Genomic DNA, 15,976 nt, shown 5'->3' with positions numbered 1-15,976 from the left:
TTACACTTCTGTGGAATTATTATTGCTATGATAGACAACTTAAAATAAACCAGCAACGAGTTGCTGAACTTTCCCGGCAACATTTAAAATTTTTGTGGCGCCTTCTGTTATCATATTTTATTCAAAAAAAATTTTTTTTAATAATTTTAATAAAACTTTAATAAAATAACTTTTTAAACTTTTTAAATTTTTAACTGTTATAAAATAACAAAAAGCTTAATTTTGAGGGTAAAGATGAGTTTTATAAAAAAAATTGTAAACGATAATAACGAGTAAAATCGTCATTAAGTCCGACTCTATTGGAGATACACACGACTCCACCCTATCGATCTTTAACTATCAAAATTCAATCTCCCTAATAAACAAACCTCCCCGTAAAATTTCATAATTTTTCGACAAAAAGCACAGGAATTAAACTTCAAAGAGGGTAAACAAAATCGTGCTCCCCGACACACACAAACATAATTTCTGTATGTATATACAAAATGAACCCCCCCCCCAATAATTTTACATTTTTGGACTTAGGACACCTTGAAACGTCGAGAAATGCAAAAAAATCGGGGGTAATTTCTGTATGTATTACCCCCGATTTTTTTTTGCATTTCTCGACGTTTCAAGGTGTCCTAAGTCCAAAAATGTAAAATTATTGGGGGGGGTTCATTTTTTCCCGATCGCCATACTTTCTTTCTGTTATAACAGCTGAAAAAGTAATAAATTAACTGCTTACTTGGATGAATTAATTAATACCACATTAAAGTTTTATATAACTTTTTCAGCATAATTACAGATTAACTTGTACTACAGGCCGGATTTGGCCCGAAGGCTATAGTTTGAGCATCACTGGCCTAATGGATGTGAATTTGGCTTGTGACAGTAGCGTACCGTAGTGGAGGCGGCAGGGCCGGAAAAATTTCACAATAAATAATAATAATATCTTGTAAAAATTTGAAACATCCTAATCTATACTACTAGCATCGCGCCTACGATAGTGCTATCGTCCGGACAGTCCGGGAATCGGCTCGCCGGGAGAACTAGTAACTTTTTCATACGAGGAATTCCTGCGAAACATGTTGACCTTTTTTTTTATTTTTGCTTGTATGATTCATTCGCGTTCATATACACCACTAATATCCAATAGAACTAACTCCAATAGAACTCGGTATACGTCTGCTTTAGAATACGTCCTGTTTGGAAGAAACAAATTTTGCTCGGTATACGACTGTTGTTCGGTATACGACTTTTGTTCGGTATACGACTTAATTCAATTATACGCGCCATCTATGAACAAGTAGCACTATCGGCGTACTAGACCAGACTAGACGTTCGCGATGCAACGGTTTATAACTTTGTTAAATTTCTTCTGATTTTAATTTGTAAGTAACATTTTATTGTTTTTATTAATCATGAATTGCAAAAGGGCAACAGAAAAATAAAAAAATGACTAGAATCACAACGGAACTGAAAAAAGAGATTGTTGAGAAATATGAAGGTGGCAGGCGTGTTCGACATTTAACTGTTGCATTCCGTATTCCGAGAACGACGATATCGACAATCGTGAAAAATAAAGACATTATTAAATTTGCTAACGTTGAAAAATAAAGACATTATTAAATTTGCTAACGTTGCGAAAGGGGTTAAATGAATTTCTAAACAGAGATCGAAGACATTAGATCGTGTCGAGAAATTTGCTTTTGCTTTGGATAACTGAAAAACAGTGTGCCGGCGACAGCGTATCGGAAGAAATTATTTGCGAGAAAGTTAATAGGATACATGCTGATCTCATGAAAAATCAAGCAGAAACTAGCGAGGAAAGCGAGGTGTTTAAAGCCAGCCATTTTTTTTACACGAGAACGGACTAATCATTTTTACATTACTTCTTATGGAAAAGGTTGGTTTGGTATACGTCCTATTCGGTATAAGTCCAAACACCAGGAACGGATTAAGGTCGTATACCGAGGTTCCACTGTATTTTAAACAGGTCGTTGCACTACCACCGAATTTTTCATTGCTTGTTCTGTGACAAAACTGAATTTTGGTCTTTTAAACTGAAATACCTAAATAAGGGGGGGTGAAATTTTCCTTCGCTTCGGGCGGCTGACACCCACGGTACGCCACTGGCTTCTGATATACTGTAGATTCAAAACTTTCAAATCAGTTTTCTCGTACCAAAGAAGGACGATCTCGTATTTACCGTACATTAAAGGTAGGTAGTTCCAGTCGGAATTTTTAACACGTTTTTCATTCTGTACTTATAAGAATACGTTTTCGACGGAATAGTAAACTCTTTGCCTGGGACTTGAACTAAATGAAAATGTTCCATGAGTTTTTAGGAATAATGAAATTAGTTTAGAGTATTTTTTATTTTGTTTTTAATTAAAATTTTAACAAATTTTTTCTCTAAATATTCGTTTCGCGTTTAGCCAATCAATGCCATTAATTAAAAATAAATTCTTTGTTTTATTAACATTGATTCCTAAATCTACTTTTTCTATATAAAATACTTAGCTTACGAGAAATAGTCACTTTTTTTCTCGTGACGGAATATAGCCGGTGGCACAGGGAATCGATGAATCGTGAAAAACTTTTAGACAAGCGAGGGGAACACCACCTCCTATTATCTTCACAGATTTTGTTACATATTGTAACAAAAACACAATTAACATTGCAACGTGAAAGGAATTTAATACGACTGTATATTGTGTGATTAAGCCGCACATCTGTTAGTCTATAAATAATCAAATTATCTCACCATTAATAAATTTTATGACTGTGTAAGGATATGGCCATGCTTAGGAAAATTAAAATTCCAAAAGTCTATTGTTTGTTAATCATTAACAATAATTTATAAAAACTTTATTATACATTTAAATTTTCCAGAATGCAAAAAACAATTTTTAAATACAATTTTACTAGTTTAATAAAATTTTAAAATAATCTGATTTGATCTTGACATTTATTAATAAATTAAATAAGACATTATATCAGATAATTTTCATTGTAAAAATTCAAAAATTACTTGTGATTTATAAGCTCAAAAATAAAAAAAATGCATTATTTTAAATAAAATTATTTATAATAATGCATTTACAAAATTATTTATTTACATAATTATGAAAAAATTTCCATTTTTCTCTTTCAATTGAACAAAAGCAATCTACTTGCTGTTTGAGTAATTTTCGTAACTTTGTTTCTTTTCCCGGCCAGTGACTTTCACGAGAACACATCAGACTCTGTATATCAGGCAACTGATATCTAAGTATGTTTGATTCTTTATTTCTGTGCCAATGTAGTGCTGCAAGCAATAAAGCTTTGCTTTGAATATAGTGATGTAATTGAGAAGGTAGATAAATATTGATATTCGTTGCATTTTCATCAATTAGTTCTTGAATTAAAGCTAGAAGTTGAAACTGTTCTGGCAGTAAGCATTTATGTGATTTTTCATTAGAAAAAGTGGAAGAATTAATAATTTCTTCAATTGATTTATATCGTAGCTGATAAATTGTATGATCTGTATATACTCCCAATAGAGGAATAGAAGAACAGTAATACCAAATACCACCTGGAGGACCAATATAAGGTAAATCCAAAGATTCTAAACAGGTACCTGTTTCTGTACAACATATGTACAATTTCTCTTCAGTAAATATAAACATTAACTGTTTGTGTAGAAAACAATCTTTTACATCACCTGTAAATTTGAATAAATTCTTTTTACTACAAATATCTCCAGAACTATTTACAAATATTGCTAAAGTGTTATTGAAAAGAAAAGAAATTTTTTCCGACGAAGTGTTTAATGAACGGCATAATCTGTACTTTGTATCGGGATATTTCCACATTCTTAGATTTCTGGTTATAAGCATTAAAAAATCTACCGGAGAATCGGGTAGAGCATCATATCTAAGGCTTTTCCACGGAAACTCTCCACATAAATCACACAATCTAAACTGGAATCCCTGACTGCATATCACATAGATGGATGTCTGTTTAGACAATTTTGGTACAAGACAAAAGCTGTCTCCAACGGCAGTAATTTCTAATTTTGGGCAATTAGATAAAAGTGGATAAACTGGTTCGATAGTTGTATCGGAAATTTCAATACCATCTTCTAATGGAAGATTTCTTTTGAACAAAGAACAATTTGCATTTTCTTTAGCATCTTCACATCTCTCGCACCATATAATAGAATTGAGGCGATGGTGAAAGAATACCCAATTCAATTTGATTTTTTCATTAGTAAACAAGTTAAAATGCCCTACTGAAGTCCATTCATAATTCGACTGGCAGTACTGATATACATCCACGTTCCCTGTCGATAAAACTACAAATATGCGAGTTGGGTTATTTTCTCGGATTACACAAATATCAAATACGTAACCAGATTTAGGAACGAAGTTTGAATCCAAATTCTTTTCTTCTGTATTTACTTCGGACGGACAAACATCACATGATTTTAAGCATCGACCATCTATACTCGTATATAACACGTGACCAGGAATAGTCCAAATTCTCGATCCAGATTGAGGATTCCACTGTTCGTGGAACTTCTTGACATCTTCTCCTCTATACAGTTCCTCCGTTATGGCATCGCTTAATGTAAACATAATCTCAACTTTCGTTTCATCTTCCCACATAAACTACAACAGAACACACCGTCCAACATGGACTCCATGACACTCTGTACGCGACATCTAGTGGAGAAACTTTATAATCAATAAATTCATTTTATTATTTAAATTTTATAAAATTATAAATTAATATTTTTAGGAAAAGGATAATAATTATTAATTAATACAAAAATTTATTCCAATTTTAAAAAGTAAACAGTATTCGTGGCAGTCTTTATTTAATCTGTTGTGTGTAGCATTAGTGTTATCAACATACACAAGTTGCATTTAAAACAACATGTTTCTTTAATTTTATAATTTCAAACAATTTGTCACGTTTAATAATTTTAATCATCATATAAATAAATAAATAATATTTATGTATAATTTTATCTGAGAGATACATTAAATATTATTATTTATTTAACATGTAAGTTATATTTTAAATTTTAAATTTAAATCTTATAAAAATGTCTACTGAAATATAAGTTCAATTTACTGTAATAAAATTTGGTGGAAAAATATCTTTTTTCCACCAAATTTTCCAGAAAAATCCTCTTTTCTGGAAAATAAATGATATGTGTAAAAGCTTGATTTTTACAATACTTGCAATGCTGTTTATTATATAAATGTGAATGTACACATTGAATAATACATAAAAGATGGTAGAATCATTTATAGATTGATTTCTTATTCCTGTGGCATTATTAATATACATATTCATTGTATCTGAGAGTTGGCATGCTATTTGAAAATGTTAAAATGAATCTTTTACTCCTAGAAGTAGTGTTTGTTTTCCTCCTCCTGTGTAATGCAAAGAATAGGAATAATGAATTTTTGGAAGTAAAGAAACTGTATTATCATTCATTATTCAAAATATTTGTAATATAATTTCAGAATAGAAATAAATCTTTAGAAAAACAGCAAATCCTCACTTAACATTATTAACATCACTGAAGAAAGACAAATGTTTAAAAAAATCTGGTCACTTTGACAGATTTAAGTAAATGTCTTAAATAGTGTCTTTTAACATTTTTATTAGCTTATGTAACAATTCCCCATTCAATAACTTTCCCATTCTTTATTTTATTGTTTATATTATACTGTATTTTAAGCTTTATGTCATTTTTACTTAACAAAAACTATTGAGTAAATTTTCATAATATTGTTATAATATTTTCATAATATTTTCATAATGTTTAATATTGAAAGGCATTGTAGCATTATGTATAATTTTCTTTTATAAATCTTATAATATATAAAATAAATTATTATAAAAAGTATTTCAATTTGTTTTAAATTTTACTTATTTGATAATTGTGTTATCTGATAAATTCTTGTTTTTGTCATTTTAGAATATAAATGGCAAGGCAACGTCGTGGTGGAAAAGCTAGTACAAATAGCCACGGTGGAAGTGGACATCCTTTGCACAGTAAATTAAGTAATAAAGGCACAAATCAACAAAAATGGAATGTAAAACTATTAATTTTTGTGATGTTTAATGTAATTATAGTATTATCTAGCATTGTTTATCTTTATTTTAGTCATCAGCTAGAAAACATTGTCATAACACCGATAGATAGTCCAAAAATAATTGAAAATCATGGATTGAATGTACCTGAGAAATATTGGGGAAGTTATCGTGGTGGTCTTTACTTTGGATTGAAGACAAGAACTCCTAAATCTCTTGTTGTTGGTTTAATGTGGTTTTCCCAGAAGATTATTGACAATAGTTTACAAATACGTCATTGGTGTAATCAATGGGATAAATTAAAAAAATATGGCTGGTTGAAACACGATGGTCTTAATTTTGGTATTCAAGACATTGAAGAAGAAGAGTTCATTATTCATACTTCATTTGTTAAGAAAGTAGGTGGAAGTTATGGTGGTGATTGGACAGCAAGAATTACTGTTGAATCTAAGGTATTACAGTATATAAATGAATTNTGAATGCAATCCTATGTCCACACTGGATATCTATGCAGATCTTGTTTCAGTGCAGTCAAAAGAATATATCAGGTCACACTGGACAGATTCCTACAATAAATCTGGTAAGAACACTTAATCATTCTGTACAATACAGTGTAAGGACAATGCATGTGAAATTAAAGATTAGCAAGAGAATATTCCTGTAAAATCCATCTTAACAAACAAAGCATTGATATATATATATATCTCACTAACCTTATGAAGCTTTGCAAAAGTTTTAATGTACCACAAACATTTTTGGTCCACTTTAGGATCTTTTTCAGATTGAATTTTATTACAGAAAACCTTGTTGTGTTTCTGTTCTATTTCTGTTTCTGATGTGTTCCAAATTTTCTTTTAAATTTAAACCTATAATGATGTGCGCCTGCATCTGTGACTATAATGCCAGGCCATTCATAACCTGTCACACCTTCAAGAGTAGTTTTCATCCTTAAAATTGTTTGAAAGGCCATGGAATTCTGCTTTAAAGATCTCTAATGCCTCCAAATTCCTAAGCTGATGTATCTGCTGAGTTTGCTGGATCATGATCATTTGCTGTAATTCATGGTGCGTTAAAACTTTTGCAAAGCTTCATAAGGTTAGTAAGATATATATAGAATATTCCCATTTTCTAGATTGTACTGCAATGATTTCTTTTTTTGTACAGAAATAATTTCTTGTCATTGAAATGGTTTTATTGTGCTCAGATGTTTGTTTTATTAGTGAGAAAACGCGTTGACATAGCTCTTTAACATAACTTGTTATATCGTATCTCAATTGCATAACTTATTGGGATGTTCGTTTAGTAGCCCCACCATTTTGTAGCCCTAAACAGCTCTGGCCAATGCCGTGCTATTAAGCGGAATCGACTGTATATCCAAAACATTCTCCATCAACACAAGCTCTAGACCCAGGGTTTTCACCATAAAATTTTGAATTTCTAAGTTAAAAATACTTTTCAAATTAGGGTAATTATGTAAAATTACATTATTTGATGAAAACTGTTCATGAGAGAGCCATTTTAAATTGTATTAATTCCTTTTACATTTTTAAATCGTCAATTTGTGATTGCAAATTTTTATTTTTACTTCCAGTGAAAGACAACTTGACTCAATATGTGAATGTATTCAAGAATCTGACAAACAATTTTTTGAAATTGTTCATTACATTCTCAAATACATTCCTATATCAAATCAAGATCATCTTAGATTAGCTAACCAAATGTTTTCTATAAATTATTAGAAGTATTAATTAGGTCTTCAATTTTATTCCATAAGTCTGTCATTGAAGTGTTTGTTGGTTCATTCAAATTTGTTAATGAAGCAGAACATCATTTTGTTCACTTGATGATTTTTGTGCGTTCTGTAGATTTTTTTCTATTTGAGAATTAGTAGCAACTGTAGACAATCCCTATGAATCATTATCCATAGACAAGTTAAAATCTGTTATTAGTTTGGTGTTGGCTGAAACAGTTTGATCTCTTCTGTTACACAGTTTTGTTGGAGGTCTTCCATGTTTTACCAGGGAATTTTGCATAGGACTAGTACCACTCTAAAAATTAATGAGAGAATTGATTTTAAATTAATATTTCTCTTTATCAAATTATGTGGGTTTGTAAATCACCAGCTCACTGACTTACTTCCTGTCATTGAAGCTCAAAGCAAAAAGTGCCACAGTCACTGTAGCAATGACACACCCTTTAATTATAATTATTAAATTTAATAAGAGATTGTCCCTAATGCCTAACTCTAGTACCAAATTACTCAGAATTTAATTATTAATAGTAGTAGTAAAGTAGCCCAATTAAAATATAACAGTTATTAAACATCAGGCTTTGAGATGTTTATTTAATTCTCTGTATCATCCCGAGCCTTAATTTTTTAATAATAAATTGTTTTTGTTTAAAACAATTTGGCATTAAAACAATTTTGGTTTTGAAAAAAAAAATGGTACTACATCAAGATATAAGTAAATATTTATAATTGACTTGATATTTTTCTTTAGAGAGATTAAAAAAAAATTATAACAGTTTCTAAAAGATTATGTTTGGAAGTTAAGTTTTCATTTATGTGAAAGAGTCAATGTTAAGTTTTTAAAAGCTTTTTAACATTTTAAATAGAAACATTTTCTTCTTTTGATGATGATGAGTAAGGTAATTTTTGTATGCATATGCATGCTTTTCCTTAAATGCTATGATGAAATCTTGATATAAACATGATTTGAGTCCAAGTATATCAAATTAAGGTTAAGTTATTTAATAAGGTTTTATATGCATTTTTAAAACTGCATATAAAACTACTTATAAATAGATTTTTACTCTATGTTTTGCATGAGTCAAAATTATGTACAATTGTAAGTGCTATTTTTTTCAAATGATCCATAGTCTGTTTCTGTTACCTATGCAATGAAGTTTTTTGCAGATTTATAATTCATACGATAAATATTCCACCATTCAATTACAGATGAGCACACAAAATTCAAATGTTTTAAATTTGAACCATCTAACTCAGCTTCTTTTAAAGTCCAAAAAAATGAACAGATTTTGCATTGCCACGGAAATCTTTTATTTTTCAAATTCTCAAAATCCTTTGAATCAATTGGATTAAAATGATTGCAAATATTTTAAGGTTGTTCAAATAAAACATAGACTGGAGCATATAAAACATGGTGTCACTTATTACCACAGCAAGATTACAGTATAAACAGCATAATGACAAAACTGTGTTAGCTGTTATAAGAAGTTTACTTCCTGCATTCAGACACGTCTCAACAGAAGTCTGGAAAAGTGGCCCCTCACATTTTGCCTCCCACGTTTTGCCACCAGCACATTTGGCCAATGTAGATAATGAGTATACTACAAAAATATAAATAATACACCTAATTTTTTAATAATTCTAATTTATTTTGTTTTAATAGAATAAATGTAGATTATTATTGTTTAAAACTTAAAGTTATATGCAATGCCTCTAAGGTAATCAATCACTGGTAATAGACTGTTCTTTTGATTCTAGCAAAAATTGCAGCATACTTCTTGTTTCTTTGATTGCCTGAATTACTGGCAATTAGTTGTGTAATTTTGAAATTGTGCAGCTCTTCTTGTTTCTTTACAGAATCAATGAATCTGTAAATATTTGGGAATAAAATAGTGCAAGTTTCCTGAAATCTCCTGTGCTATCCTTCCATGCTGTTGTTGGTACATTGCTGATCATTGTTTGTTTATACACAAACAGTGAATGATTATTCCATAATTCGATGGCAAAAATGAGTAATTGTCAGCCTTTCCATTGTCTTCTTCCAATATATGTATGTTCAAAGTTGTTTACAACACCACAGTTTCAATGGGGAAGTCATTTTTTTGATAAAGTATTTATTTATGTCTTAAATAAATGTTTTAGATTTATCAATGAGCACATTTCTCATGATATCCATCCTACGTGAATATGACTGTTAAAAACTGGGCAATCATTTTCCTTTATATCATAAAAGTAATGTAATATTCTCTTAACTACCATTTGGCATTTAACATATTATTATGGTGATGTTGATGGAGTATGTAGTAAGGACCAAAAGTTCTTGACCTGGGTAAGGAAGAAGTGTTAAACAAATAAAAGACATACATTATTTTTCAATATAGTTCTCTTTTATTACAATACATTTTTTATAACATGAAATTAACAAATTTATACCATTAGAAAAATACTTTTTCTTTTNAATCAATTGGATTAAAATGATTGCAAATATTTTAAGGTTGTTCAAATAAAACATAGACTGGAGCATATAAAACATGGTGTCACTTATTACCACAGCAAGATTACAGTATAAACAGCATAATGACAAAACTGTGTTAGCTGTTATAAGAAGTTTACTTCCTGCATTCAGACACGTCTCAACAGAAGTCTGGAAAAGTGGCCCCTCACATTTTGCCTCCCACGTTTTGCCACCAGCACATTTGGCCAATGTAGATAATGAGTATACTACAAAAATATAAATAATACACCTAATTTTTTAATAATAAATTGTTTGTTTAAAACAATTTGGCATTAAAACAATTTTGGTTTTGAAAAAAAAAATGGTACTACATCAAAAGCAGGTTAAAAAATTCATTTTTACCCTTCAGCAACCTGCTTGTGAGCATAGTGGTGTTCTTTTGATGAGAGATAATAACCCAAAAACAGCTGAGGAAAGCCTTATTTTTATTTATTGATTTGAAAATTGAAATACAGGTTAGATTTATCATTAGAAGAGCAGACTGCTTTAGTTATAATGGTGGATATGTTGATATGAAATCCCAAAGCTGGAACAACAGTCCATATCTCAAATAAAACCTCAGTACTTACTCCAGCACATAATTCAATAAACACAAATGTTTTCAGCCCCTATTTAGGGGCCTTTGTCAGGTAGTACAGCTGTTCCATTGAACTCAACAACTTTTTAAGTTTTACAAAGTTGGTTGAGTTCGATGGAATAGCTAAACTACCTGACCTAAGCTCTTAAACGAGAGGCCAAAAATGTTTGTGTTTATTGAATCATATGCTGGAGTAAGTACTGAGTTTTATTTGAGATGGTGGATATATTGATTAATGTTAATAATTTATTAATAAACTAATTTTCTCCACCAAATTTTTATAAGGAATTGTGAATAAAATTATTATAAAAAATTGTTCTGGAAAATTATTGGCCAATTTGATATAATATAGTTCAGGGCAGAGTTTGTTAAATTGTTGTTTTTGATTTACCAAATTATGGTTCAAATTCTGATTTAGACAATGCTTAGGCAGTTTTAGATTTCAATACAGATTTATATTTTTATAGGAGAAAATACTATATCAATTTTTGTTGTAGTATTCTTAGTATTATAGTACTCTATTTGATTTATATAACTATGAAGGTTATCTTACATAAGGATTTATCAAACCAACTGACCAGTCTTACATAATATAATCTTCATAGTTATATAAATCAAATTCTATTAATTAAGTTACATTAGAATAATAGTATTTTTACTTTAATATAATATTGTTATATATACTAATTATATTGCCTGAAGGTTTTGAATACTTAAAACAGTCAGTTTTTGCTAATTTAAAGCAACTGGTCATTAAATGTTTTTATTTTTGATATTTAAATTGTATCGTTAAATATGTTCTTCCTTTCACATTAGTTTGTCTTTTGAATATATTTTAAAATAGTAATTATATTTTAACAAAAATCTGAAGATTATTTATAATATTTAATATGTAATATTTAAAATTTAAAAGTTCTTTTACTTTTTCTCTTCAGCTAAACACTACTCATTCAGTTCCAATATCATTGCTATTCTATACTGCTACTAATGGAGATGGATTGATTTTACCAAAAGTTGTTGATAAAAATCAGCTTACTGAAATTCATGGAGAAACAGAACATTTAGGAAGATTTACTATCAGATTTTTATCAGATGCTTCTAATGGTGGCACAATTTTAAAATATAATTACCTGAGTACACTTGCTCCAGAAGGCTTAGCAACATTGAAAGAAGTAATTCTTCAAAAGTTAGCACTTTTTCAGTCAAAGAAAGGAAATCTTCAGTTACTTGGTTTGGTAGGTCATTCAGTTCCTTCCACTGAGCAGAGTAAGTCAGCTAATTTTATTGTTCATCAAGTTACCATTTTACCTCCTTTTCAAATGGAAGTTATGTTTGAATCAGAAGATTTTGTAGATCGTCAATATCAACTAACAGGAGACATATATGACAGAGAATTATTGCATCATAAAACCAATTTTGATAAGCAGTTTGAAAATATTTTTAAATTAAATTCTAAAGGTTATTCAGAAAAAGAAATTTTAGCAGCTCAAGCAATATTCAGTAATCTAATTGGAGGAATTAGTTATTTTTATGGTTCATCTCTTGTTCAATCAAAATATAATAAAGAGCCTGTAGAATATTGGGAAGCACCATTATATACAGCAGTACCATCTCGTTCTTTCTTTCCCAGAGGATTTCTTTGGGATGAAGGTTTTCATAATCTCCTTATTAGTAGATGGGATGCTAATATAACCAAAGAAATACTTGGGCATTGGTTTGATACAATGAATTCTGAAGGATGGATTCCTCGTGAACAGATTCTTGGATTAGAAGCAAGAGCTCGTGTGCCAAAAGAATTTATTGTACAAAAGAATACAAATGCTAATCCTCCTACATTTTTCTTGACTATTGATAGCCTTATCAAAAGAACTGATAATCAAAATTTAGAAAAGGACAAAGCATTTTTGAAGCATCTTTATCCAAGACTAAAAGCTTGGTTTCTTTGGTTTAATACAACACAAAATGGAAAATTACCAGGTACTTACCGTTGGAGAGGAAGAGATTCAAATATTAATAAAGAACTTAATCCAAAAACATTAACTTCAGGACTTGATGATTATCCCAGAGCATCACATCCTACGATTACTGAATATCATGTTGATTTAAGATGCTGGATTGCTTTGGCTGCTGGAATTTTAGGAGATATAGCACAATTAATTGGAGAACCAAGTGATGAATTTGTAGCCACTAACAAATATTTAACAGATAATCAATTGCTTGATAAATTACATTGGTCTCCAACTTCTCAATCATATTGTGATTTTGGATTACATACAGATAATATTAAATTAATTCATCCAAAACCACCACATATGCCTCCAGGGCATCCAGTGCCTAAAATGGAAATGGTTAGGTATGTTAAAGATGAACCAACATATAAATTTGTTAATAATTTGGGATATGTTAGTCTTTTTCCATTTTTATTGAAAATTATAAAGCCAGATAATGCTAAATTAGGAAAAATTCTTAAAGATATGAGAGATCCAAATCTTTTATGGACAAATTTTGGACTCAGATCTCTATCAAAGAAATCACCATTATACATGGAGTACAATACCGAACACGATCCACCATACTGGCGAGGTACAATTTGGATCAATATTAATTATATGGCACTTCAAGCTTTACATTACTACAGCAAGACACCAGGTCCTAGTCAAGAACAGGCATTTAATCTTTATACAGAACTTAGAAAAAATTTAGTGACAAATATATTATCTGAATATAAAAGAACAGGTTATATTTGGGAACAATATAATGATAAAACAGGAAAAGGACATGGTTCCCATCCTTTTACTGGATGGTCATCACTTGTTGTTTTAATTATGGCTGAAATTTTTTGATTTGGAAATAAATATGGCATGCAAATTATTTTGCACAACAGGGGAACAATTATTTTAAAATAAGGTTTAATATACAAAATTATTGTTCACTTTTATAATTTGTCACAAGCTCAAACTTGTTTGAAAGAAAATTGAAAATTAAAAATTTTAGAGATTGTTAACTTGAATTACTAAATTTGTTGTTTGTTCATTTGTTTTCTTTTTCATCGTAGACTTAATTGAAAGTAATTCAGAATTTAAAACAGATTGCCAACATTTTTGTAAGATTTATATGAATGTCATTTTAGATGTTTGTATTATTAAAGAAAAAGTTTACATTAGTAATTACTTTGATCCAAACCAGTTTTTACAGGAAAAAAGTAAAATATGTGAATATAAAAGTTATTTTCAATAAAAATCATAAAATGACCATTTTCTAGCAAAAATATCTTGCTATTTTCACCATTTATGCCTAGATAATACAGGTAACCCCCGTATAACACGGCACTTCTATAGCATGGATTTGCTCTAACACGGTTTGAGAATTGGTACCATCCCCTGTATAACACGGTACTTTTATAGCACGGTACTTTTATAGCACAGATTCACTCTGACACGGTTCGAGAATTAGGTAAAACCCTCGTACAACAGGAAATGCAATAAATGTTTACATACTTAACTAATAATAGTTCACGAAAATAATAATTTTTGTGAACTATTAGTACTTAAGTATGTAAATTTTCTCTTCTNAATAAAAGACATACATTATTTTTCAATATAGTTCTCTTTTATTACAATACATTTTTTATAACATGAAATTAACAAATTTATACCATTAGAAAAATACTTTTTCTTCTCAAAATGTTTAAAAGCAGCTGCCTGGATTCTTCATCACTGTTAAACTTTTGTCTATGAAGATCAGACTTCAATTTTGAGAACAAATAATGGTCACTCAAGACCAGGTTAGGATCCCTATGGTTGATGATGATGAGCAAATTTGGTGTGGCTACATTCTTTAATGACAACCTTTACGGGAAATACAGTGTGAATGAATGCATTATCATGCAGGAGCCATATACCTTTTGAAAGTCTACCCCTCCTCTTTTCTTTTATGGCATCCTGGAGTTTTATCATCAGTTTGACATAATTAGGAATGGTTAGGTGGTAGGTGTAATTATGGAAAAGTGCTGATAGAAGTTTTTCCATATCAAAGTTAATAACTGGAAAATTATTGCCAAAATCTATTTTAAAGTGAAATTTACATATTGTTGTCCAGAATAATTTACTGTTCCTACTTTCATTGATCAAAAGTAGATTCTAGATTTCCAAAATATTTTTTTTTAGCTTTAAGCAAATCATTGTAAGTTTGTTTAAAATTCAGATGATACTATTATTAATTAATATCATTTGAATCCTTTCTACATCATTTTAGGTTTTGCTGTTTTAATAATTTCATTTTGTAGCAGTCTGAGTTCAACCAGAGTTCCTTGAATGTATGATGAGAAATTTCCACTCCATTTTTATTTGTATGTATTCATTCATTAATTGTTCTATAGCTATATAAATTTCACCACAATTAGAATCATTTATTTTAGGAATGTGATTAAATTCAATCTCTTTTTGTTCAAGTATCTTGAAAAGTCATAGTTTTTCTTTTGCTAGTTATTATTAAAGCTATTTAACTTCTTTTGGGTACACACAGAAAATTTTTCTATTGAATTAAAGTGATCAGAAGCATCATAAGTTGTTATGATAAATTCCATACACAAATTGAACAGGAACTCAGTACATATAGAAAAGTTGATTGTGGATTTCCATTGTACATTATGCAGGTATATTCAGCAGGACTGTCACATTTAATACAGCCATTTAATAAATACATAGCCATTCATAATCTATTGTTAAGTTTATTAAATTTTGGCCTAATATGTTGATATGCATATCTTTTGAGTGTCAAATATTCCTGATTAATTTGTTGGTTGGGGCCCTTGTATCACGAATCATTCATATCAGCTACACAAGAATTAAAGTCTCCCCAGTAAAAGGATATACAGTGTGATATGATTCCATAACTCTATATTGTTTGAAAAATTTCTTTTAGTATATATAAATGATCTGGAGGAAAATAAATAACCGTCACAATCATGAGTTTATTCTTTAGATTTATTATTTGAAGGATTTTGCATAAATTCTTTTTTATTAGAACACATATGCCTCCTTTAGGTCAACTTGAA

The 15,976-nt window shown here is 29.8% G+C and overlaps 2 protein-coding genes across 3 annotated transcripts in view; one reads left to right on the top strand and one right to left on the bottom strand.

The window, feature by feature from the left end:
* Positions 1-1,325: 1,325 nt before the first annotated feature.
* LOC111619659 (mannosyl-oligosaccharide glucosidase-like) lies at positions 1,326-14,185 on the top strand. 2 transcript variants are annotated; one of them, XM_023361425.1, is made up of 3 exons: positions 1,326-1,373; positions 5,963-6,530; positions 11,856-14,185. In XM_023361425.1, the coding sequence occupies exons 2-3, from the start codon at positions 5,970-5,972 to the stop codon at positions 13,761-13,763; spliced, it is 2,469 nt and encodes an 822-aa protein (XP_023217193.1). In that variant the 5' UTR covers positions 1,326-1,373; positions 5,963-5,969; the 3' UTR covers positions 13,764-14,185. The 2 variants fall into 2 exon arrangements, with proteins under 2 accessions (XP_023217193.1, XP_023217192.1); XM_023361424.1 differs by lacking the exon at positions 1,326-1,373 and adding an exon at positions 4,851-5,037.
* The window catches only part of LOC111619660, a 41,499-nt gene continuing 28,547 nt past the window's right edge, over positions 3,025-15,976 (bottom strand). The window contains exon 2 of the mRNA XM_023361426.1: positions 3,025-4,691. Within this exon, the coding sequence (XP_023217194.1) occupies positions 3,093-4,634 (1,542 nt within the window). The 5' untranslated portion in view covers positions 4,635-4,691 and the 3' untranslated portion in view covers positions 3,025-3,092. The remainder of the gene's footprint in view (positions 4,692-15,976) is intronic.

The sequence above is a fragment of the Centruroides sculpturatus genome, unplaced genomic scaffold (genome assembly GCF_000671375.1).
Source record: "Centruroides sculpturatus isolate CEXI.00-Female unplaced genomic scaffold, Cexi_2.0 scaffold25, whole genome shotgun sequence".
NCBI lineage: Eukaryota > Metazoa > Arthropoda > Arachnida > Scorpiones > Buthidae > Centruroides > Centruroides sculpturatus.
The sequence above is the reverse complement of the archived record's forward strand: the minus strand, read 5'-3'. Positions and strand labels throughout refer to the sequence as shown.